The sequence below is a fragment of the Ambystoma mexicanum genome, chromosome 1q (assembly GCF_040938575.1).
Source record: "Ambystoma mexicanum isolate Mex_15411 chromosome 1q, UKY_AmexF1_1, whole genome shotgun sequence".
NCBI classification, from domain to species: Eukaryota; Metazoa; Chordata; class Amphibia; order Caudata; family Ambystomatidae; genus Ambystoma; species Ambystoma mexicanum.
This window is the reverse complement of record NC_090922.1, coordinates 1,482,939,715-1,482,966,530: the sequence shown is the minus strand read 5'-3', so window position 1 is coordinate 1,482,966,530 and position 26,816 is coordinate 1,482,939,715. Positions and strand designations below refer to the sequence as shown.

Below are 26,816 nucleotides of genomic sequence, written 5' to 3'. Positions count from 1 at the left end.
TACTTGGCAAATTCAGGCCTTCAAGTTGGTACTATCAAGGGCTATCTCGCAGCGCTATCGATCTTCAAGCGCACTGCGGAGGAACCTTCGTATTTCAAATTACCCTTAGTAATACAATTTCTAAAGGGATTAACTGTCTACCCTCCAAAACCTTTCCAGGTTCCTTTATGGGACTTAAATTTAGTCTTAAATTTCCTGATGGGTACTCATTTCGAACCACTCCACTCTTGTTCGCTAAGATTTCTCACCCTTAAAACTGTCTTATTAGTGGCTTTAACATCTGCTAGAAGGTTGAGCGAATTACAAGCTCTATCTTGCAAACCCCCTTCATACAATTTTTCATAAAGACAAGGTTGTCCTACAGGTGAAGCCTAATTTCCTCCCAAAGGTGGTTTCTGAATTCCACATCACTCAGAAAATTACTTTACCTTCATTCTATCCGCCTCCACATCTGGGGAAAGAGGAAGAAAGGCTACATAGGCTGGACCCGAGGCAGGCTTTAAGCTTTTACATCAGCAGACTTGCTAGGATTAGGCAAGCAGACCAACTGTTCGTGGGTTACTCAGGGCACAAATTGGGACTACCGATAACAAAACAAACCATTTCCAGATGGATTATTTTGGCCATCCTGGAATGTTACAAACTGGCAGGGAAAGAGCCTCCTCAAAATCTTAGGGCTCATTCAACCAGGGGTATCGCAGCCTCCTCGGCCCTCCAAAGAGGTGTTCCGGTTCGAGACATATGTGCGGCTGCCACATGGTCGTCCGCACATACCTTCACAAGATTTTACAACCTGGATTCCTCCTCCAGTCAAGAGACTAGGTTTGGCAAAGCCGTATTACATTCGGTTCATTCCTAAAAGGAAACTCCCACCTTCAATTGCACACCACTGCTATGGGAGTCTATCAATGATAAGGAATATGTCGGAGGACACAATCCCTTCGAAGAACAAGTTACTTCTTACCTTGTAACGTTCTTTCGATGGGATGTTCCTCCGACGTATTCCTTATCGCCCCTCCCATCCATCCCCGCAGTAATACTTCCCTTGTGGTTGCAGTTTACGCTCCTTCAAGGTCAATACCCAGTTCATGTAAAACAACTGTTAACGTCAAAACGGAACTGAGCAACGGATGCTGCGCGAGTCTATTTATACGCGTGGTGACGTTGGCGCCGATACAGAGGCCGTCGAGGGACATCGGCTCGAGGGACGTCGACGCGCAGCGCCCTCTACTGAAAATAAAATTCCGAGGCCAGGAAGCTGGGAGATGATATATCAAAGATAAGGAATACGTCGATATATCAAAGATAAGGAAAACTGGCTCTTTCCCTGCCAGTTTGTAACATTCCAGGATGGCCAAAATAATCCATCTGGAAATGGTTTGTTTTGTTATCGGTGTTCTTCTGGGGCCTGGGTCCAAAATACCTTCATCTATTCCTCCGCAAATACCTCCCCTCTCGAGCTCTTCACTCCTCTACCTCTAACTCCCTCAGGGTCAGTCGTTTTTCAAAGAAACGAGCTGGGGGTAGATCTATCTTCGGCTGGGGCCTCCGTCTGGAACAGCCTCCCTGCCACTCTATAAAACTTGAGGAGAACCATCTCCGATTCCGGAAGCACCAAGACATTCCTCTTTTCTTCTTCTTCGCTCCCCCTCTCCCCTGCTGATCTGTTCTCTTGGCACTGAGCCCCTGGCCACCCTCTGTCCTCCGGGCCCAGGTACCTGCTCATCCCGCCACCGTCGGGCACTGCCTCCGGGCCACTCCTTGCACTGGGGTCTGTATCTGTACCCATACAGCCCCCCCCCTTTTTCTTCCTGCACTTATCAGACCTACCCTGTCTGCTGCCTTAAACCTAGCACTTGCAAATTGCTGGCTGAACTACCACTGTTTGTTGCCTTTATTATTTATTTATTGTTATTTATCTGTTTCTCCTCTGCTGCGCACTTTCCACTTCTCCCCCCTTCCATGCACTTGCGCGTTCTCAATGTCACTGGGCCTAGTAAGATCGCTGTTTTGTTCTCCCCTGTTCCTCTCCCTTGCCTTGTCGCGCTCTGAAACACTTGTGTACGAGCGCGGTAGAAATAAAATATCAATATCAATAAAACAAATGTAAATTGATGTAATCTAAAAATGTAATATGTGGCTTTTAAAGTACTCCTGCAATGTGTGGCTGGCTTTTGTTGCTTTATTTTACATGGAAGTGAGGGACAATAGGAAATGGAAACAAGCATCACTGTGGGTGTCAGGGGTTTGGGGGGAGTGGAAGCGTCCCCTAAACAGTTAGGTATTGTGCACAGGTCTCTGTGCTCTGGCAGGTCTACAATGGAAGGAGGTAGGTGGGTGGGTGGTTAGTTAGGGTTGGGAGGGAAATGGGCAAGAGAGCTTTGATGTACTTTTGGCAGCTTTAGTTCGGAAACAAACGTCACTGAGCGTTGGTGCGTTTTTGATTGCTAGCTGTCATATCTTGTTGAGCGTATGATAGTGCATGGGTGCTTTGTGTGTACTTGTCTTTGGTTTAATGTTGGGTGTTGTGAAGTGTGTTTGCTAGATGTATGGTTGTGTTTAGGTTAGTATTGGAGGGTGAGTATGCAGAATAATGTGTTTTTTAGTACAGTTAGTTGCACGCAACACATTTCCTACCCCCAAAATCCATCCAGGTGGGACACATTTCCCACCCCCAGAGATCCACCCAAATGCGATGCATTTCCTACACCCAGAATCCCTTGAAGTGTAACACATTTCTTACCCCCATAATAGAGCCCAGTGCAACGAGTGTCCTATCCCCAGAAATCCATCTAAGTTCAACACATTTCCTGCCCCCAAAATACAGCTAAGGGTGACGCATGTCCTACCTTCAGCAATCCATATAAGCGTGACACATTGAGATGTCAAAAACACCTTTATTTATAAGACATTGATCAAAATAAAGTGCAAATACAGGGTCATCTTCCTGTTTGAGAATACACACAGCTGTGTAAATATCAAAATGTAAATGTGTTTTAGTATATGTAATAATGTATATATATATGTCCGCCCAGCCCTACTCCCTGCCCATACCACCTTATCTGGGTGTAGCTGTAGGGGTGTGCCATCAGGCGTCCATGGGCACATCGGGGAGGGGAGCTGCCATGGGCCAGCTGCCTGGGCAAGGCTGCCTTGGGGCTCACTTTTAATAGGGCCATCCATCTCCAGGAAGACTATCAGGGATGGGGTGGGCGGGTGTGGTGCTGGGAGGAGGGCAGATGAAAGGAAATTGGGTGGAGGAGGCAGAGGGTGCCTCAGCCAATTGCTATGAAGATGGGAGGAGAGGGAAAAAAAGGGCAGAAACAAAGAACTACAGCACAAAGGTGGTGCCTTCTAAAAGCAATCCATCACAAAAAAAAAGGATTGGAATTCACACTAAAACACAGATAAAAGAACCCCAAACAGGCTGTAAACTCCTTACGAGGTATTTTCTGCACAGGATGGCTTAGGATTACTAACAGAAGCCAAAGCAAACCAATTTAAAAAACTCCAAAAGCAGAGGACAGACCAACATTACTGCCTCAGCCAATTTCTGTAAAGCTAGGGTGTAAAAAGCTAGGGTGTATTCGCACTGCACTGCATTGTAAGATGCTCTGTGCAATGTTAAAAAGTTACACAAATGTTAAAGGCAAGAAGCGGAACAGTTTCCCAGTACTGATTGCCTGAAGGACTGTTGAGTGTCCCCATAACAAAATGAGCAAAAGGTATGTGAAGTGAAGCTGAAGGCTTAACTTCCCCTCAAAAAGTCAGAAAAGGTTAAAAAACAAAGCAGAAAGTTGGCCATTTACTTTTATTTGAAATAATTGCATCTGTTGGAGGCGGCTGATTTTTTTCCCGATTGTTTTCCCGATGCTAGACGTAAATGCTGCCACATCAAATGTGGAAAGGTAGTGTGTTCCTCCTTTATGGTCGCCTGTCGAGAGATACCGACACCCCATCTAGGGGACTCTAATATTATGAGCTACTGTATCTTAATTATTAGGGCTAATTGTATAGCTACTGCGATGTGGGCATTTATGCACTTTTAAGTTTTATTTTATTAAAATGCTTGTTATATGCTGTCATGTGATTGTTTTATTTATTGTAATTGAGTACTGTTCAGAGTTCCAAATTGCTTGGAGCTATTTAGCTCCTGGTTATAGCCTATGAGAGCATGGTTGACATAACACCAACATTTGGCTCCCTTGGCCAGCTGTGGGTACAATGCAGACATACCTATGTGACATTAACTCTGTGTTTGGGAATTTGTATAAATGAGCTTTGGAAAACTTTTAAAGCATAACTAGTTGCTTATAATAGACAGTTATATGTTTGCATCGTATATGGGGGTTACATACGCAGAATGCTATGTAACCGCTCATGGGTTCCCAGAGAGAGACCCTACTTTAAGAGTGATACCAAACACAGCTATATAACCGCTCCTTCTAGTCAAATCCTTATTTCAATCCCTGACTGTTCTACGGTTGTTATATTATTGTCATGGATTATGCAAAACAGTAAAATAAGTCAATCACAAACACAAAGTTACATGAAGTTGACCAGACATCATGGTTCTGCCTGGTTTGGACTTCTGTTAACCACTAAAGTGGTTGTGCCATGAGTGAATGCCTGCTTATTGTTGTATTGTAGCAGTCTGATTCACACATATCTTGTGCATGCTCATGCTGATTGGGCAGTCGGGACATAGGGGGCATTTTTACACGACCTGCTTATTGCACAGAGGATTGTGGCTACTAATGTATATGTGCCCACAGCCATTTCTGTGCAATTATTGTTTTCGTGAAGGTATGTACTTTAGACACAGAAATTTGTGTGCACCTGGGTTTTTGTGCGTTAATGCACCCCTTAATGGATATTCATAAATGGGCAAAGCATTTTACATTAATCTCTATGGATTTCTACAGGTGCATACAACTGGCTGAATCCATAGGTATTCCAGTATCTCCGCCTTCATGAAAACTCAACGTGGACAGCGATACATGCAGTTTTGCTGCACATAGCGGAGGTGCGGGGGCGGGTGGAACCTCCACCAAAAACTTGGCTTCACACCCTTATTTAATTTTGTATTGTTTCTTGACCTTACCCCGCCCCCCACTCATTGTAGACTTACCGTTTTAGTTGATATTAGTTAGAAAGAAATGATATGTGTATTGCAGGCAGAGGTCATAGTCATTTGTGGGACAAACCAGATTATTGACCATTTGAGCATTGTAATACATATGCATATAACAATATCCTACTTGTGATAAGTAGATTTTCTTGTCTGCCTAATATGAGGTATTATTTAATGTACTGATTTTTTCCCCTCAGATCTTTAAGACTAAAAAAAAGAAATGAGCATATCTATCCCCCCACCCCCCTAGTAACAAAAATACAAAAGAAAGATATTCTCTATTTAAACTTGTCACAAAGGGCCCTACACTCTGCATGGCCCTTTTAAGAAGATCAGTCAGTTGGTTGAATTGCAGGGAGACATAGGAGTAACACATGTGGAGAAACACCCACAGGACCGAGATTCCCCAATGTGCTCCCCTGGCTGTAGCTCATGAGCCCAAAGTAGGCGAGCGAGAATTTTCAGGACTGAGACCAATACGAAGGAACTAGGTCATCTTCCAGAGAAGTTTTCCCAAAGACACCAGCTAACCTGCTCAGGACTGGGCAGCAAACTACTAGACTGCACTTGTGAGCCCTAACTGTGGTCTCCACATCTGGAGTGCATAAGGGTGGAACCCCTGGGCCTAACTCATTATGAGCCAGTAAAGACGACTGGCAAGAACTACGGGGCAGGTGAAAAACCTACCTCACACTCTGGGTAACTATTATCCCTTGCGGATTACAGGGCAGGGGGGTCAGGTTTAGAGAATATTGATTCCAGAAAAGTGACTTATGCTCACTTGTTTTGAACTCCAGGAGAACCTGCACTTTGTTTGCAATCTAAGGAGAAGACATCCTGTTATTTCAACCCTTATGTTTAACCCTTTCCTTTTGTTGCTTACAAAAACAATTGTTTAAGTTATTATCTTTGTTTATGCACCTCATTGATCCAGACTGTATTTTGTGACCCATGTCTCTTGTTTTTTATTGTTTACACATTCCATTTAGGATTGAGCACGTTCAGCGGTTAGCCACAACAGTCAATCTTTTCAAAATGAAATTGAAATGTACCTACACCTTCAAAACACAGAACTGTGGCCTCTTGGAACACTAAAAGCATTGATTAAAGGAACATTTGAAGAAAGCATCAATTTTCAATACTCATGATAGAATTTTGTATTTTTTTGGTAAATCCCTTTTTGTTTTTGGAACAATATCAAATTAAAAGCAATGACATTCATTGGGCATCATATTGTTACTGTGGAATATTGATACAAATGGATTGGCTGCTGCATTGCGAGTTCTGGGCTGGTAAATGAACATCACCCTGATGGGACCAGGACCCATTCTCTCAACAGCAAGAGTCACTACTGTTTTGAGAAAAATATTGAAGAATTAGATATGCGATTCTGCCACTTGAACGTTTGTACATAAATTAATAAAACTTACTTGTTGTTATTCAGTTTAATTGTTTATGGTCATTTGAGAACTACCTTCTTCCATTGGGGTTGGCTGGAGAGTAGATTATCTAATGGTGCTGTTGGTGTAAAATGATAGTTTGAGCACTAGCAACAATTCTTCCTGGGAAGCAGTGCCTGATCTTGTCGTCAGAGACCCCCTCTGCGTTGAAAACTAGTTAGCGTTCCCATGACCATCTAGAACGAGCTCAATTCGTCCTAGACCTTGCAACATAGGTAATGTTCTTGGCAAGTTTGAACAATAATATCAGCCAGTCTTGTTGAGGATGTATGCAGGAGCACAAACGTGTTTGAATACATCTTCCAGACCATTGCATTCCTGTAACTAGCACTTCACTTAATTTCCCAAATCATTTGCTCATTTGCTTTAATTGCTGTCCTTTTGCCCCAAATTTGTTTTTTTGACCCACCTTCTGTCTGCAGCCTACATACCTTCTGAGGGGAAACACCCCTGTACCCTGTAAGGGTGCAGAAGTATCGGACACAAAGATGGCATTGTGGTTGCTATAGACCTTTACTGTTAACAGAAAAATGTAGAAACATATCTTTCCTCAACTCTGAGGGGTTCTCCTGCAGCAACTAAGTCTTAGGAATCCATCAAGATGTCCCAAAAGCATTAATGACCACCGTTTTGCCAAAGCCTACCTCTGACCCTAACACTATAAAGGCAACTAAAGATGGTCTCTATTGCGTCCAAAATGTGGATCTCCTTCTTCTGGACTGCAGAACTTTCCCTGAGTTCCTGTATCTTTGCCAGACGGGATGTCTTCCCTTACCCTGGTCTTTTTAATGTCCAATCGTTACCAGAGAGGATGCCTCCCTTCCCCTGGTTTCTCTACTTCTTGGGTCCACCGCAATACCATAGGGGATAACTCCCTCCCCCTTCCCTTGTTCCTTTGCTTCTTTCTGTGCACTACTCTCATAGGAAATACCTCTTGGCTTCTTCTCGGTGTCTGACGTTATACCCGAGGGGGATGACTCCCTCTCCCCTGGTTCTTCTGCTTTTAGGATGCTGTAGAGTTTTCAATGAAGAGGAGGTATTGTGCTTCTCTCTCTCTTCAAAAGGTTCCACAGATGTGTTTTTAATTGAACTATTTCTTCACCAAAGATAGTGACCATGGTAATCACTTGCTGTTGGGTTTCTATTGTAGTTGTGAGTCCCAGACTCACACTTGTTTATCATTGGTTGTTGTCCCGCTGATGTACTATCATAACAGGTACTGTGACTATGATGATCCGGGTTGCCTCTTTGGTTGTGGGTCCCAGACTCACACCTGTTTGTCTCTGAGTTTTTAGTCCACCTGGTATACTAGTCTGCCAGGTACTGTGACGATGATGATCTTCTTGGAGGCCTTGATTATCTTTGTGGGTGCGAGTCCCAGTCTCACACTTAATTATCATTAGTTTCCATCAACCTGGTATACTAGCCTGTAAGGTACTGTGACTGAAGATTCCCTTGGAGGCACATAACTTGATAAGGGACCCACAGCACTCCGTCGTGTATCTCCCTTCTTTCAGGTCTCCCGCCAACTGTCCTGACTTCTCAGACTTTTGTGTTGCTTACCGATGGGTTTTGGTTGTCTGCAGATGCTTCCTGGCTTCGTGTCCATCTTCTGCTTGTTCCAGGGACTGTTGCGGCTCTGCAGCAATTCTCTGCTTCTGGGCTGCATGTCTCGGCTTCACCACATGCTGCGGCCTTCTTGTCTGGCTGGTTGCGCAGATGTTTGCCTGTCTCCGTGCCCCGACCACGGCAGACGTGTGAGGGATGCATCTGCCAACGGGCAAGCGTCTCATTTGCGGCACTCTGAGTCTTGGCTCCTCCAGCGGAATTCTGATTTCCTGCTTCCTCCTGGGAGGGTCTCTGGCTCTCTTCACAGTCCTCCTTCAATTTATATGTTGTGCTCAAACTTGGATGTACAAAAGGGACTAGTCCGCTCACCTTTGTTTTGCGGTACACTCCACATCGCTCTGCACTTCTTCCTCATCGCAGTGTGATAGTACTCCATGTAATCTCTATTCTCCCTTGTCTCTGTGTTTCCTGGGGTAGTGATATTTCCTATCCTACAGGGATACATGGGAGGGAAGTTGGGGTGTAGTGGGACCATACTGCCGTCTCCCTTATTGTCATCCCTCATCCCATAGGGGTTTCCCTTCCCCATGTGATCCTCCCATGGTGCACCATCCACAGGGAGAATATTGGGCACCGCCCTGGTCTCATAGGAAGGGCCCTCCCCTAGGGGAGAAGGGGCGACATCTTGGGATTCGTCACAACCCCCATGCTATTCCATAGCTGCCACCTCTGCAAATTTTCCTACAATACCTATGTCATAATGGCAGTGCTCCCCTCCAATGTAAACTCTCAAGTGGTCTTTTTCAACTTCTGTTCTTACCTCTTCGCAGTGAGACACATTATAATAGAGGAAGACGGGCCCTCTTTTTTCAGGTTCTAATGTTACAAGTGCTCTCTCATTAACCTCTGCTGAGGAATGACACTTTCATTTCTTTAAATACATTTTTTTTATCTGTTCATCAGCAGTATTATCACAATTCATAATCACAGCAAAAGTCACATTCCAAAATATCAAATACAGTACTTAGAAAACATACAGCACCAAACAGAATACAACCACAACCAAAAAAAAGAAACACCATACAAGAAAACAAGGCCTCTTGGGTCAAAATCCTCTATTCATGAGTCAGAGGAGAAAAGTACACAAACAGTGGGGATCGCCTCCCTGGGGAACAACATGGGGGGGAGGGGTGATTACTGCTCAGTTCAAACAAATGCCGTCCATGGTTTAACACAATCATCTCTCATTATCAAAGAGTTGATCAGAACCATACTTTGAAGGGAGCCACAATCAACTGTTCACAGGGGCTTATCTGATGAGCAGAACATTGCAAGGATGAGTGTGTTCCATGCCTCAATATTCTCTGTAGGTTCACGAATGCCTTCTCTCATGGCCCTGTACCAGGCAGCAGTCTCTGCAGTGCTCCATAACTCAAAATGCATGCGCCATGAACAGTATTGTGGCCCCTCCTTCAGCTTCCAGGACCTAGCTATTTGCTTCTTGGCAAAGATACATGCCAGGTCCATAACTCTAATCACGTGTCTGTATTCGCCTGGCATGGGATAGGCACCCAGTAAGCAATCTATTGGGTCTCATTGATATCTCGTGACACCAGCGCCAATACAGGCCAACTTTATCTGGTGCCAGAAGACGCTCACTAGCGGGCACTGGCAGAACATGTGACTAAAGTCTGCATCATTGGCCCCCCCACCATGGGCAGATGTATGCCATTTCAGGAGCAAACTTGGCTATGCGACTGTTTAATATAGGTACGATGTACTACATTTAGTTGCAGAAGCCGAAACTTTGCGTTACATGAAATTTTCTTAACCAACAGCAATGCATTCTCCCATTGAAAATCTGTGACCTTCTGACCCAAATCCACTTCCCAGCGCTCTTTCAGCCTCTTACATTCTTACAACCGAGACACCGTGCGCAATCCATCCTCCAGTTCATACATCAATGATAACAGTGCAACGGGTTCCAGTTCCTCTCGCCATTTCGCCCACTTTCTTTTTGCCACCTTCACAGGTTTGAGGTACTGTAAAAACTGCCCTTTGGGATGAACCTACACCAGGTCCCCCTATTCTCGAAAAAACCCATCCTTATTGTGAGAATCCAGAGGGTGTCCTCGCATCTACTCTCCTTGGGTCATCTTCCAAGGTGGCCAGGGAAAGGCCATCACATTTGGATCCTGACCCTGGGGGTGGAGAAGCAAGGGAGGATCACCTGGGTGGAGGGTCCATGGGGATTGGGAGTGAGGTGCCCACAGGCGAGACATTGTATCCCCCTTTTCCTATTGAAGACCCACCTAACCCTCCTCTAGCCTTTATAGGCTATTGTAAAACCTCTCCCCTCTTTTTCCCACATTTTACCCCCTACAGTACTGGGACGAGGAAGAGGCAACTAGGAGTGGTGAACACCAAAACCTCATTTCACCACTCTAGTACTGCGATGACAAAGATGCCTGTAGAGTGCTTTAAAGGTCAGGCATGTCCCTTTAACTACAGTCAGTCAAGCCCAATTGAGAATCCACACCTGCAAACTGTCAAGTGGTTGCAGGTGTATAAAGAGAAACCAAATGAGCAGGAAAGAGAGCAACAGGAAAGCCTGTGTGGGAGAGACCAGCAGGGGACCCTTCTTGTGAGGAGGCCACCATGGTGGGCCCGGAGGAGAAGCCAGGATACCGGAAGGTGTCCCAGAGATCCTGTGGAGCCCAGAGCGGCAGGCCATTTGCCTTCCACAGGTGTGTGAGCCGTGGTCGAGGGAAAGAGCGAAGAGGACGCTATCCACATCGTGGAGCAAAAGCAGAGCCGCCAGTGTGTGTGTGAGAAAGGAAGCACCCAGAGAGTGAGCGGGGCTTGCAGAAACCGGCCCGCCAGCCTGTGAAGCCGACTGGAAGCAGAAGAAGGAACAGAGGACGCTGTATGCGTCCGTGGCGCAGAAGCGGCACCACCAGCGTTTGTCAGGAAGCACCCTGAAAACGAGCGGGGCTCGCAGAGACCGGTCCTCCAGCCTGTGAAGCCGACTGGAAGCAGAGTAGCCGAATGCCTAAGTACCAGTGAGTTGAAAGGAATGGCACTTAGAGGTGGGGTGCTCATAAGGGGCTACGCATGAGGAACAAAGTGCCATATGAATTATATTAAATATCAAATTGAATGAAACTTTATGGGCAAAAGCAAATAGCTGATGAAAGCCAAAAGGGAAAGTGCCCATTTGGAAGAAGCTTATGAAAAAAGAGCACAAGTATGAAAAAGTGCAAAAGAAAGGTGGGAGGAATACATAAAAGCATCTTAATGTGAAATTTATGAATGGATACAGTTTGGCAAGGCCAAAGACTGGTATAAGATGTGTGGCACATAATGGCAAAGCCAAGAGGCTAACCAGGGGAAGCCAGGAAAGTGTGAACCTACACAAAACGCCAAGAGGCCAACAAAGAGAAGCTAAGTGAATGTGAATCTGTACACAGGGGCAAATGCAGAAGAACCTGGGTGGCCTGGTTCCTGGTTGCGTGACCTGTGATGGGTGGACCGTGTGGTCTGACAACTGCGCCTGGACCAGGGAGCCCTGAATTGTGAAAGCCAAAGACATTGTGAAATAAACCAAGAAGTGAGTGAACTGGTAATGCAATCCAGTAGGAGGGTCGAGTGGACCTAGATTTGTGTTGAACTTTGCAAGATTGAAACCAGTACAAGTTGCTGCGTTGAAATCTTGGATAAGGGAACCCTGAGACTTCATGAACTGCAAATACTATCTTCAGGAGCAGCCAGTCCGTGTCCGTCCATGAAAAACAGCAATATGAGGGATGGTGCCAGCAATTCTACTCGGAATATCTCCAGTTCAGGCAGCCTTCAGCAGGTTACTTTCACAAGGCACGTTTCATTGTGCCTATTGCCCAATGTCAATCCACACACCCTATACATGTCTTGTAATCACCAGTTCCACGGTGTGATATTAAATGCAGGCTCTCCCCTGATGGCAAGAGTGGGGTCGGCAACCCTAGCAGGCTCCTGCAGCAAAGCTGCCTCCTCAACATGTGTCCGTGTCTCCTTCTGCCAAAACACAGGCTCCAATAGTGCAGTGAGCCCAGCAGAGTGCCCACGCACATATCCTGCCTCCAACCATATGACATTGCCGGTCTTGCACCTCGATGCGACAGGCTTCATTTTAGTCAGAAGCCCTGTGGGGAAAAGCACAAGCTCTGTGGCGTGCACGTTCCAGTGGGGCTCACGCTGCAGCATGTTAGCAGTCCCAGGGGCTCTCCCGCCCAGCCCAGGCGTGCGACTCCTCCGTGCCCGGCCTATTTCTCCAGGGAGCCCTCTGCAAACTCCCTCGGCAGATCTTCCTGCCCTGATGCACTCCAGGGAGGACACCGTCACAGCAGGCACAGCGCTCGTCCGCCAGCTTTACTGCAGCTCCAGTGAAGGATAGAAGCACTGCACCGAGCCATGGGCAGTCAGGCTCTCACCAGATTGTGCCATTTTAGAATCTTCAGTCTTCACCGAGCCACACTCTGTCTTGACCTCCGTGGCTCTAATTATGACCAGAAACATCTCAAAAACTCACGGGACACTAGTGTAGCTACAATTTATTGAGTAGCAGTTCAGTAACTTAAAATAAAGCACTGCTGAAAAGGTAGTTTCCAGGCAGGAGCTCACTTCAGGCACGTCCTTACAGAATGGACACTGGCCACGCCCCCGAATGACACTTTCATAACTCTGTCTTGCATTTAAGCTATTGTTAAAATGGTGTCCCTCCTTTACTTTGCCTACAAACCTTCTGCTACACTTACTGAGTCTACCTTCACTTGGCAGACATTTAGTTTGTCATACATTTTCTTCTTTATGCCTTACTTCGCCTACAACTTCACATTGTGAGGGAAAGTGAAAAACAAAGTCAAGTTATGGAGAAGTAAATGGCCTAAGTCAATATATGGCTAAGTGAATGCAGGGGCAAGTAAAGACATGCATCTGTTAAATATGAAAATTCACCATTTCCTGTAGGACTTCAGTAGTCCATGCTCTCCTGAGAAGCATGGTCTCTTTTCTAGATCCTTAGGAAAAATGTGATGGCTAATCATTTCTGGCCGATTGTTGGGAGTGGAGCAGATCAATGTTCTTGTGGGTTGAGTTCACGGACACTAGAGCTCCTGTTCTCTTTGGGATTCAAACCATGTAATGTTTTGTCGATTTTTGGTATTCGTGCGTTGATCTTGTCCCTTGGGAACCCATTGATATTCTTGTAGGTCTTTGGGAGGCGGACCATCTGATTTTCTTGTGCATGTTTTTGCTGTGAGTTTTGGTCTGATAATTATTTTCCTCTTCCCAGGTGGGTACACTCGGCTGCAGGGTGGCCGCTGGAGTGACAGCAGGGCCCTGAGCTGTGTCGAACGCTTCGACACCTTCAGCCAGTATTGGACTACTGTGTCGTCTCTCCACCAGGCGCGCAGCGGGCTGGGCGTGGCATCACTAGAAGGGCTCATCTATGTCATTGGAGGTAAAAAGTATGCAAAGAAGCAAGGCATGGCCCTTAGCCCTGCAAAAATGATTCCGCAAACTGTTCCCTAATGTTATTCCTTTTTGCAAATGTGAGAATAGCTGCTACCGCTATTGCAGATGGTAAGAAATCCAGGCTTACAAAAGTTTCCATAGCAGACATTTTTGTGACAGTAAATATTTGTTTCCTTGTTGTAAGGATGTTTTTTTAAACTGGATTAACAACTCAGTCTGTTTGGAAGGGTTTGTTTGCTGGAGATAGGGAGAATAGAACAAATGATTAAAACTTAACAGATCATTGCAAATACCAGAATACTTAAGGTGCCCAGAGCCTGATTGTGTACTGCTGTCTGTGCGCTTTGGGGATTTCTGAGCCGGGTTAGTTTCTCTGTCTCGCTGAGCTGACCTTTGTTTTGCTCATATGGACTCTGCCCGTCCCCACCTATGTTTGTGTGCCCTGTTGAGGTTTTTGTTTGTCGCTATGGGTGGATCACAGCCTGATCCTGTGCGTTGTCTATGTGCTCCGTCCTCCACACAAGCTTATGTGCTACCCTGCCTCCATCCCTAGTATGTGCAACCCCTTCTTCCCAAGCATTTGCACAATTTCCCTGCTATGCCTGTGCACTGGCCTCTCCCGTTGTGCACTAGTATATACTCCTTTAAGCATTTCTGTGGCCGCTTCTTTGCACTAAATCTACACTTTGCCTGCATTGTAAATGTCCTTTTTCTGTTTGCTAAAGTCACGAGTTGCAGAAAGCAAAACATTGGTGTTTCAGTTTTGGCCGCTGCTTTATTTACTTTATATATTTGTCATAGTACAGACCTGGCTACAAGAAGTGGCAAGCGCTGTATATAGAACACTTATAACAGGAACATCTCGCACCTGACAGTCTGCACTTAGAATAGTTTGTTTTATGCACTCTGAGTTCAGATTGCATAAATGTGATGGTGGGGGAGGGGGTAGTATCAACATGTAATTGGGACAATAATAGAAATTCTTATGTTTTACATGTCAGACTGTTATGCACAGAGAGATGGTTATTTTCCCAGAATCACAACCTGTTCTGCGTTGCTAAGCAGTGCCTAACTGTTAGGTAAGGTTTTCTAATGTCCAACTTTAGGATTTACCTCTTGGTGTTCGGGTCCTAACTCTTAGTAGAGGCCTGCACTGCACAATTGGCTGAGCAGTCAGGCTCATTTTAGGAGGGAGGAATGTGAGCTGAGGAGCAGTACAATGAAATCAACACATGCACAGATCCAAGGAAACACTTAGTTATTATAATTGTTCTTTCGTTCCACGCTTAATACCAAAGACCAATTTCAAAGCGCGGGACCATGATTTAAACCTATGTTACTATGCGTTGTCTTGCTTCCAAGACAAACACATTGCCCCTGAGCTATCCTCCCGGCCTTAAATTAAATATATTCAAATATATTACATATTAATACCTAATTATAAATATATTAAAATATATTTATATATAAAAAAGGCACACAAGCAAATTTAAAATGCAGCAACTACTAATAACATTCAGTTATAAATGGAGTTATTAGATTGGAAAAGGAACAATTATGCAGGTGAGTAACATTTCATATACTGTTAATATCCAGCACACAAAGTGACTTCAGTTAAGGTCAGTAAAAGCACTTGCATGTTTCACCTTTGCAAAATTCAGTTTGAAGGGGAAGTAATGGTTAGACAGAACACAGCTAGAAACTGGTAAGTAACAATGTAACACTCTCCAAGAGGAATGTAGGCAGTCTGTTTCCTAACTAGAAAAGTGTTCACAGTACAGGTTGTGGAGGAACACCCATTGCCAATGCCAGTTGGATCAAGAAGATCGACATTTGGGAAACTAGCAAAGTCACAGTCAAATGGACAGCAGGAGTTCTGATGAAAATCTTCAGAGAAAAGTAACCAGTCAGTTGTTAATGTAGAAAGCACAGGAGCTCAGGGGGAGCCTTCCTGTAGGTATACAGGTTGTAAGACCTGCACAGTGTAGTTGTCAACTCCCAAATGTGGAAAACAGCACTCCCAAAACAAAGGAGCATCGGAAATGGCCTAAGGTAAATGTAACCCAAGCCCCACATTACCTGAAGAGTGAAGTTAAAATGTAGCTGGTAGCCTTCCTGATGAAGTTTTGAAGACCTGGTTTCCTGCTTCTTGGTCGTGGTGACGAAACGGGGGGACCTTCAGTGGACTTCTGTGGGAGAACTCGAGAAAAAGGGTCCGCAGCAAAGGATTCAGCTCACTCCAGCGGCTGTTTTGTGGTTTTGGTGCTTTTTTCTTACGCCGAGAGGCAACGGATATCGCTGGTCAGATTCTCCTCTGTGTCTTCATCCTGAACTCTGCTCAGGAGACGTTTTGAGAAGAATTGCATCTTCTGGAGGTCCACAAGAGTGCCTGCGAAATTTCAGCGAGATTCGTTGGTTGTAAGACGATGCACTCGAATAGGGTCCAGGTTCCCCCGGGTATTGGTGTTTTGCAGCCCGGAAAAGTCGTAGGCCATCGGGAGATGTTAGGGGAGTTTTCCTAAAGTCCTACTGACAGTAAGACTTTAGTAAGCTATCTCAGTGGTTTGTAGATCTCCAACTCTTCGTATCAGTCTGTACTAACTCAGGACCATGGTAGAGTGGCAGAGCAGTCAGACTCATCTTAAGTACACTGAACCTATTTAGATATGCACATCAAAGAAACATTTATAATTTATATAACATTTTATATTTATTATATTTACACCAGAATCACTTTAAATACCTTATACGTTTAAACTAGATCACTTCAGAATACTTAAGAATATACTAAAAGGACACTTTCACTTTTGTGTTTGTTTGCCGTTTCATTTGTTGCAACGTTAGAATAGGGAACAGACAATGCTGTTGTATTATTGGTAATTACACACACATGCGGTTCTTAGCAGTTTTATGGTAAGTCATTTACTCTGCAAACACGGTTAGTTAGAGTAACACTATTCTGGTTCAAGGCTCTAGAGAGGGTTTCTTCGCACAGCAAGTCTTTTAAGTCCACAAACACAACCCTAGCTAAAGGCAGTTCGGGGAGGGCTCAAAGTCTTGACAAACAGCAGAATACAAAGAGCTCCTGTGGATTTCCTCAAGTCTCTAGTGTTATAGTAGCATCAAGTTCCCAACTAACGATGGAGAACCTATTAAGGACTCGATGAAGGGACACAAGCAGAGGCTTGAGTCGGAGGTAAGAGGGGGTTGCCCGGGACAGCTCTAAGTGCACTCCAACGCTCTGGAGCGACTTTCTGGAATCAGGTAAGCAATACCTTTTTACCCACAGTACCTTAGGTTAGGAGAAAATGTCCATGCTGGATGCTCCGCGATGTTGCAGCTCTGGACAAGACCTCCGGATTCCCTGGTCTGATGACTGAAGGCAGGACAATGGATGGGATCTCTCAGCAGCAGTCTCGAGGGAGGACCTGATGACCAACTTTGAACAACTTCTTGGTTTACTCTGGGATGTGGCGCCTTTTCTGCAGCACCAACAAAGGACGCGGATCGCCCGGTCAAACTTCTTCGCTTTCGGCAGTCCGACGCTCTGATGAGTGGGTCTGGGCGAGTTGGGACAGATCTCTAGTGTCCTTACGGGTTCAGCAAAGATTTGGATGGATTCAGCCTTTCCACAACGATGCACGGGAAATGGGCAGCAGGTCTCCTGGTATTGGGGTTCTGCAGCTCTGGAAACAACTAGGACCTCGGCAGATTGCTCAATTCAGAGTTCGTCTTGGGACTGGTTATTCCCACCAGCCAAAGGGAAGGAGTCGGCCTCTTCGGAGCTCCTACGTCGCACAGAAAAAGGGGTCAGGGCAGCAGTGGTCGCTTCACGGTCTGCAGGCATATCTGGTCGTCTTCGGTTACTTCAGCTTCCAGTGGTCGACTTGCTTTTCACTCCAGAAGCCTTACCTTTTTATACAGTTCCAGCACACGCTCCTTTGCAATCTCTCTCAGAATTTTACAGAAAGGGGCATTTGGCTGTCCAATCAGGACAGCCAGAACCCCTGTGGGAGCTGGACGTGTTCAGGCACTCTGGCAGACAAAGGACAGGGGGGTGGTAAACTCCTCCCCCACTTCCTACCTGCCTAGACACTGTGGAGCCTAGGCGGGGACACACAAGGGTTCCTGCCAAAGGCAAAACACACACACGGACTCCCCCCCCCCCCCCCTCCCAGAATGTTACAAGAAGGCCTAACCAAGAACAACCACGCTAGTAATGGGGGAAAATGAAGGGAGGCTCCAAGTTGGTACTAGGGTGCCCCTATTGTGCACTACTGTGGCTATGGACATAGCCTGTGGTACAAAAGAGAAGGGGGATACTAGTGTAATAAAAATGCAAGTTCAGCACGGTAGGGTGGAATGCACTAATCAGCTGAGAGAGAAGCACTGTAAAAGGGGAAGGGGCTCTTTCTGATGCATGGGAAATCAAAGGCTTAATAAAACTAATCCCTAAATGCTGGGGCATAGGTAAGTATAATCGTGCATAGTGGCACAATGAAACTCAGTAAATAGGCCCTAAAAAGATTGCTTCTGCTTAAACGTGTGGAAGCATTTTGTTTGCTCAAAGGCCGCTGAAGCTGATTAAGTAGTTGAGTGTGCAATCCCTGGCCAGCGTTAAGAGAAGTACACAATGAGTGGTATTTTTCGTGGTCAACGGATTAGATCTCCCAGGTTTCCCCAGCGAAGAATGAATACATGACCATTTTATAATTCAAAGTCAATTATGAAATGCGATTTTTCTAGTGGGCTGGCAAGAACCACTGCAGTTTCAAATCTCCCCATAAAATGTATTCCCTTGGAAAAGGGTTAAAGTGTCCCCAATATGCAACATTTTGTGCAGCACTATGTCCGTGGCTCAGACTCTGATGGTGACATGGTGGGCAGCCGTTCTCATGTGAATCAGGAAGAGGTGACCAGGGCAGATTATTAAAATTCTGCTGGTCGCCTAAAATGTTTAATTGACATACTTTTGTGTTGTGTGAATTGGGGATGGATTGTGACATCACAGGGGATAATTGAGGGCTGTGTGGGAAGGTTCGCGAACCCAATTATGCTTGCAATATATGTTTTATATATGGGTTCAAAGTGCAAGATACAATTAAACTTGTGTGGGGAATTTTTTCATGTCTTACAATCGCAAATGCTATTTATCATGTCTTACAATCGCAAATGCTAATCTGTTTAGTAATCTGTACGAATTTGCTGTCTCAGCTGCGACTGGGACCCTGAATAAAATTGCATTACTTTTTGCACCGGCGAACACTCCTTTTTAACGACTTTTGTAATTTTTAGTGAGTTCTACAAGGCAACGCCGACACACTAGGTATCCCTTTGGCACTCCACTTAAGGTGGTTTGTGCCAATCTCTCAGACTATATAGTTTTGGGACAGATACTTGAGGCTATAGAAAAATAATCTTAAAAAGCAAAAACATACAGATGCCTTTTAAGAGCTATGGAGCAGACAGAGCCCACAAGAATAACTGAGTGGAAAAAGGCTCCACTCATTCAGGATTTAAAGAAAAATGGTCCAGAAGCTGGCGGTCTCACTAGGGGAGGGGATGAAGCATACAAATGATAAATCTCCCTAGCAGGGGGGATGGCCCAAATTGAAGAAGGTCTTGAGGCTGATTGTTCCCACCAGCCCAAAGGAAAAGGAAAATGTTGTCCTTGGCAGAGCTTCCCTATCGAGTTGAAAACTGGATCAAGACAGCTGCCGGGCTTCACCAGTACTTCTGCAGTTGTTGAAGGTGCTGCTGGCACTTCTGCTCGTCTTCTACTTCGGATTTCCAGTTCCAGTGGTCGACTCTGCCTGTTGTCCAAAAATCCTCGCTTTATATGCTGGAACACATTCATTCACTCCTATGGAGCTGTCAATCACTTTGGGATGGGCTGTCCTGTAAGACGGCCAGCCACTAGTTTAGTTGAAAGTGGTTTCAGTCAGGCAAATCTACAGACAAAGGACAGTGAACGTTTTGGGACCCTCCCCCACTTCCTGCTTTGTAAGACATACTGGACCCTGGACCGGCTTCTCAGGAGAAGCACTCCAAAGAAAACTTGCAAATAACCGACTCCCACATGGAATAATAGGAGAGCCCAGAAGGAACTTACAAAAGAAAAATAGCAAAAAAAGAAGACGGGGGCCATTTTAAGAAAATGATCATCCATGGGTCCTGTACTGCAGCTGAGAAATCGACCTACTGTAATCGGCACAAAAAGGTAGAAAAAGTATCCACTGCCACCAGCCATTTAGGTTTGTTAGTCACTGTAACATAAAAGTTACAGGAGCACCTCTTCTGACCTCAACTCTTCTCTCCTAACTTCTACCTCTATGCTGCTCCTCCTCGGAGTCTTCAATATTAATTTTGACTCTCCTGATGCAGCCTTTCCTTTCCGCAACCTCTGTGACTCTTTCTCCGTCACCATTCTTCTCTCTGGTCCTACTCATTCAGCCAGGCACACTTTTGATGGGCTCATCTCAGCTGACCTCTCCCTCTCCCTGTCTCTCTCTCCCTCTCCCTCTCCCCGTCTCTCTCTCCCTCTCCCCGTCTCTCTCTCCCTCTCTCTCTCCCTCTCCCCATCTCTCTCCCCCTCTCCTCTCCCCGTTTCTCTCTCTCCCTCTCTCCCTGCCCCTCTCTCCTTCTCACTCCCCCTCTCCCCGTCTCTTTTCCTCTCCCCGTCTCTCTTTTCCTCTCCCCGTCTCTCTCTCCCTCTCCCCGTCTCTCTCTCCCTCTCCCTGTCTCTCTCTCCCTCTCTCCGTCTCTCTCTCCCTCTCTCAGTTCCCCTCTCTTGGTCTGATCGTTTTCTCCTCTCCTCTCATCTGGAGCTCCCCAGCTAACCCTCTCTTACACTGCGTGCCTCCTTGTCAGTCATCCGACCGATGAAGCGTGTGTCAGTAGTGCCTTTACCGCCTCTTTTATCCCCCCCTCCACCCATGCTATTGACTCTCACTCTGACTCTGTCCTTGCTAACCTCCACCTCTCCATTTTCAACATCCGTGACATACTTGCCACTGCCATAAGGAGCTGCATGAAGCCTGCCTCCAAGTGCAACAGTTGGTATGATTCCGACCTAGCCTAGCTGAAAAGCAAGTACAGAGTGGCAGAACGGACGTGGTCGGCTTCGCACACATCCTGCCTGCTGCCTGCTTCGAAGCATTCCAGACTCTCCATCCGGTCCAAGAAGCGGGCCCACATTCAAACCTGCATCTCTGGGGCCACCAGCCACACAGCAGAGCTTTACACTGTCTGCGAGGAACTTGCTAATCCTACTGCAGTCTCTACTTCTCCTCTTCCTTCCCAAGCCCTCTGCATGGCTTTGGCCTCCCACTTCACAACCAAAACTCAAGACATCCTGTCTTCACTCTCCTCTTCTCCTCTCCCCCTGCATGTAGGCCTCCCTTGGCCCCTCTCTCCGTCCCTCGTTCTCACCCGTAGCATCAGATAGGATACCAAGATTGTTGGCTCTATGGTCTCCTCCAAACAGGTGCTCCCCTGCTCTTCTAGAACTATCAAGGACAATATTGCTGCCGTTGCTCCCTCTTTGGCTGAGTTCTGCAATCACTCTTTTGCCACTTGCTCCTTCCCTTTACCTCTCAAGCACTCCCTTGTGCACCCCCTCCTAAAAAAGCCATCTGCGGACCCTTCCTGCCAGACTTAGTATCGCCCTATCTCCATCACCCCCTTTTTGGGCAAACTATTGCAGAAGTTGGTCATCTTCCAATTAATCCATCATACTGAATCTGTTGGCTGTCTCCATGAACACCATTCTGGCTTTAGAGCAGTCAGAGGCATGGCAACTGCTCTACTGAACACCTGTGAAGACTTGCTTTCAAACCTTTATTCCAACTCTCCTTCTGTTCTCATCCTCCTTGATCTTTCCTCTGCCTTCTGGCGTGGCTGGCCTCTTATCTTTTGAATTGGTCCTCCCAGGTTCAGATGGGCCCTTTTCTCTCCTCTACCTTACTCTCCACTTGCAACGTCCATCAGAGCTCTATCCTCTCGCCATGGCTGTTTAACAGTTATCTTGCCCACCTGATCTCCACCTTCTCTCTTCCAGTGTTATGCAGATGATACTCGGCTCTCTTTTAAGCTTTCCTCTTTGCCTTCCTCTCCCTCTTCCCTCATTCCTGATTGTCTGACTGCTATTCAGGCATGGTGTGCTGCTAACGATCTCTGTCTTAACGCCAGTAAGATTGAGATCCTGCTCATTGGAACTCCCCCGCCCCCCTCTCTAACCTCTCTAATCTCCCAACTCTCTGGCCGCCCGCTTTGGGCCCCCTCCCCTCACACTCTTCTCATATTGCTGACCTTGCCAAGAAGGCTCACTTCCAGCTTCACCTCCTCAGAGGCATTCTCCCTTTTCCCACCTTTCCCCAGGAACTCAATGTCTCCAGAGCTCTGGTTCTCTCCAGGCTTCACTACTGAAATCTGCCTCTTTCCTCCCTCCTCCCTCTTCAACTAATCCAGGTACTGCATCTCTCCAGCCCTCAGATCTCTCCAATGTCTCCCGATGGCTGCAAGGATGAAATTCAAGGCCATCTGCATCGTCCACAAGGCTTTCTAGGCCCTGGGACAACCAACTTTCTCTCCCTGAATACCTCCCTGCTATAGCCCTTCGGTCCGCAAGCTCACTCTCTGCAGGCCAGACATTTCTCTGAGCAGAGAGTGGGGGATAGATCTCTTTCCTCGGCAGGAGCCTCCCTCTGGAAAAGCCTCTCCGCCTCTCTGACTTGAGCCGGATCTCCTTAAGTTCCAGAAGCTTCTCAAGACCTTCCTCTTCTTCTCCTCCTTCCCTCTCTCACTTCCTTGCTAAATGCAAATTGCTGTTGCGACTTGCTATCTGGACCCTTCTGTGTCATACAGGGGCCAGGCCCTCCCCTCGACCAGTCTACCTCAGTACCACCTTACCAGCAGTTACCTTCAGGCACCCTTCTGTGACTAGACTACTGAGTCTGCCCACCCCCCCCCCCCCCCTTGCCCTGACCCATTACCCTTCCCCTTATGCATATTGCCCTACTGGATCCCTTTAGCACTTACCCAGCCCCTGCCCCTCCTCCCCTTTCGGCCTAAATCCTGCCACTCACCTGCTGCACTTCATGTTTGCTGCACTTGCACGATCCGGATGTCACAAGGACTAGTAGGACAGTATATTGTTTTTATCCTCTGTACCCCCTCCCCCTTAGTCTTGCAGCGTCTGGAAGCACTTTCTGTTGTATAGGCGCCTTATAAATGTTCAATAAAAAATAGGTGGGAAACGAGTTACAATGTAACCCCTCGGCACTCCACATAAGGTGGTGTGTGCTGGTCCCACAAAAGAAAGTGTAAGTAAGATAAGTTATCTTACTACTCTTGGGAACTGTAGTTCACACAAGAGAATAAGATAAAATGAAAAGCGGAGTCCAAGGGACCCCTCAGTGACACTGCACAAAGTGGGCTGTTTGTCACAAAACTCAATGCCAGATGCCTGTATTGAAATGTATGGAGGAATGTATAACTCCACAGAAGCAGTAAAATAATGTTCCCAGTCAAACCACAAGAATGAGTGAGTGTTAAAAAGTTCCATTCACAAAGTAGAATACATCAAAAAATCCCAGAGTCCAGCAAAAAGTGCGGCGGGTCTCTCAGGTTAAAGGGAACTAGTACAGAAACTGAACATTCTCCATAACACTAACTTTGTGAGATACACCCTTGCATGCTTAGAATGTTATTCTCCAATGCTTGCTTGTTTGCTGAATAGGCTGCAACTTTGTTGATTCGGTCTCAACTTTGCTGACATACTCTTTTGTTTACCTTTCATGAATTAAGGTGAGAAGGATTCCATGATCTTCGACTGTGCAGAATGCTACGACCCAGTAATGAAGCAGTGGTCTGCTGTAGCCTCCATGAACCACCCACGATGTGGACTCGGAGTGTGTCCTTGTTATGGAGGCATTTATGCGCTTGGTAACTAGTCTGGTAACACCTTGGGGATACTTCGGGGATTGTATTGTATTGTATTGTAGCCGTTATTTATATAGTGCCCTCGCTTCTACATTTCAGGAAGGAGCTCAAGATCCTACATCAAGGAACTTCTCCTCCCTAATACTTGGCCCATAAGCCCTCCGCTTCCTTCCTAACCTGCCCCACTCCCCCCCCCCATCACTTGCCCTGGTGGCTTGTAGACCCCTTGCTGCCAAATTGCGTGCCCTTTCTCTCCCCCGTTGTTCGCTCCCCGCTCCCTTGTATCTGTTTTTCCCTCACTGTGTCCTTCCACCTATGTCTTATAAAGCACTCTGTTGCTTCCCAAAGCTAGGTCTGCGCTTGTTATATAACATAATAATAATTATTGCAGTGTGAGAAGCGCTAGAGGCTCAAACTGCATCGCCAAACCAAAAATGCCGGTCAGTAGGAAAGATGGAGAAAAGGAGAGCTCGGCCAAGTGACCCACACTCCAAAAGCGCCCAGACTGAAGGTGAATGTTAGACTAAAGAGCCTACTAGGAGCCTAGGCCTAAATGCTGCCATGAGCCATGCCTTGAAAGCAGAAGCTGGAGAATAATCTGCTGGGGGCAGCATCCCGCATACTGGTGGTATATGCTATCCCCCAGAGCCAACTATGTAACTTGGGAGAAACCCGTAGATTTGGGATGGGGGCCGAGGGGGGAATAACTAAAGTCTGGCAACACTCAGGTTGTACTGGGGAGAAATTCCTACTCTAGAGTTTCAGTAGGGCAAGCAGTGACGCAAAAGGTCTTGCGCCAGAAGGCGTTTCAAGACTACAGCATCCCAGGAGGCTGCACAACATTAGGATTGTCTGACATGGCAAACACAAAGAAGTGTGTAAGGCTGGTTGAAGCTACCATGACACTGTGAGGGATCTGAAGAATACTGCTGTGTGGTAAACCAGACATAATAAGCATATGATTTATCTGTTTACCACAATGTTTTAAAAAAGACAGACCAGGACACAACTTAAGGTTTCGAGACATTTTTATTACCCTTTTATGTATAAGACTAAATCAGAGGTGGTCTGGATAGTGAAATATCTCAAAAGGTTAAGAGTCGGGAGGAATTGTAAAACCAAAATCTGGTAACTGCACTGCAAACAAGATAAGAGACCTACAGACACGGATATGAGTATAAATAATAAAAGTGTATTAGCTTCAAGCGGACTCAGGTTCAATCCAGCAATAGCTGTGCAGAAGTGAACCATTTACAGAAAGAAATTTTTATGTGCTCCAGTTGACATGAGTTCTGCTGCGAGTGTGATGTCATAGATGACATAGACGGTGTACAGCTCCATGTTAAGTATAGGGTTTTCTGTGAAACATACATACATACATACATACATACATACATACATACATACATACATACATTTCTGGGAGTGATTCCATGCTCTATACGTGCTAACTTTCGGACTTTGCAAGACAACAGACCGTACTGAAAGGAAAACATTCCTACCAGCATTAAGCAAGCACCTAAATATCTCACAGATATATTTCCCCGAATAACTCTGTCAGGCTGACGTGCTCAGCATACGCGCACTGCCTCTCTGCACCACGATTCAAGCTTCAGAACGCTAGAGGCAGTAGCTTCCTTGTGGTGACTGCCCAACAGTGGAATCACTTACCTGCAGTGCTATTGTCTGAAAGCTCCTACTGGACCTATAGATGCATTATGTATGTTTTGCATATAGACCTCACGTCGAATCTGGGAAATTACATTTCCCGAATGTGTAATCGTGGACAAATCATGCCTCCCTCTGTGCTTCGGTTCCTATATCTGCCTGAAATGAGAGCACCTGGAAAAACACGGGTGCTAGACAGTCTAAACAATCTGAAAGTAGTTTTCCATCACTTCATGTGATGTCATCAGGTGTCAAGGGTCGTGTGATGTTACTTCCATTACCCCAGGCATTTTGTTGAAATTACGTCCCTGGTGATGTGAAAGGAAAGGGTCATACTCTCAACGAAATAGGGACCTCCCCTCTTGCTACAAAGGAGTCTGCAAAAGCAGTTGTTGGTCCTATAAAGTTCCAGCAAAATAGTTAAGTAAAAGTGATCCAGAGCTCCCTTTCAGTCTCAGCCAAAGATCAGTTCTCAAAAAGGATGTTGTCACTCCTCTCAAGGTCTGATCTGTGGGGTTTATCCAGTTCTTTAACTGTAGCTTGGACTGAAGACACTTTCCGGCCGCTAACCCTCAGCTCTCTGGCAGCAAGATGCTGTTTCCAAGGTGGTTTCCTCAACGCACTAGGTTTGCAGTTTGGCAACCAATTTCAGCTAAAATGGGACCCAGTTTGATGTTTATGTGAGGGTTTCTTTTTATTAAAACCTGGTGTGTGGAACGGTGGAGAAGTGTTTCCCAGATGTCTCATTGTTCCCCCTGCTTCTCTTTGGTTTCACTTATGGACTTGACCACGCCCGGTCTACACCTATATTCTTACTTTCCCCTGGTGGCCGTGTGCCAGCTCATTCCACCGCCCACTTTTTATCCAGCTTCGCCCTGCCAATCTCCCTCCCTAGACCCACTGTTTCTCAGACGGTATCTGCTACTCCCCCACTGTAGGTGTTCAACTCTTCAATGTCTCTCTAGAGGTTACCTATCTTAATTCAGTCTACTAATCTCTTGTCGTCTTTTCCGTCCTCTTTAAAACTCTCTTCTCCCTCAACCTCTTGCCTTCCCTTCCCCCTGGGGTATCCTTTTCTCTTGTTTCATGTTTCTTTCTTGTATCTTGCCCTTCTCATATCCTCCTCTATTATAGTTTTCCTTCTCGGTTATAGTTTTCCTCAGTATCATTCTCCAAACTATTCTGTACTGTAGCCTTCATTATAATCACACATTCAGTTCCGTTTACCTTCTATTGTTCTCTTTGTGTTCCTGTTCTTGCTATTTAACTTCAGGTGATACCCCTTATCTCACACTCTCAGGTTGTGTCGATCTGTCTCTGTTCTGATATAATCTTGCTCTCTATTTGAATCTCTCAACCGGACTCATAAAAGTGGTTTGTTTTCCTGATTGGACCTATGTACCCAGGGTTACATGGTGTCAGGCGGCTGGTTTAAAGGCATACAGGGCTGGGTACCATTTGGATTCCTATACTAGCATTATGGTTGTCTGGGGACTACATAGGGGGGTTCTGGGAGGTGCAATGTAACATAG

The 26,816-nt window shown here is 46.0% G+C and overlaps 1 protein-coding gene across 1 annotated transcript in view; it reads left to right on the top strand.

Moving 5' to 3' along the window:
• IPP (intracisternal A particle-promoted polypeptide) overlaps positions 1-26,816 on the top strand; it is a 365,647-nt gene that overhangs the window by 251,108 nt on the left and 87,723 nt on the right. Inside the window, exons 5-6 of the mRNA XM_069642391.1 lie at positions 13,493-13,660; positions 23,482-23,619. Of these exons, the coding sequence (XP_069498492.1) occupies positions 13,493-13,660; positions 23,482-23,619 (306 nt within the window). The remainder of the gene's footprint in view (positions 1-13,492; positions 13,661-23,481; positions 23,620-26,816) is intronic.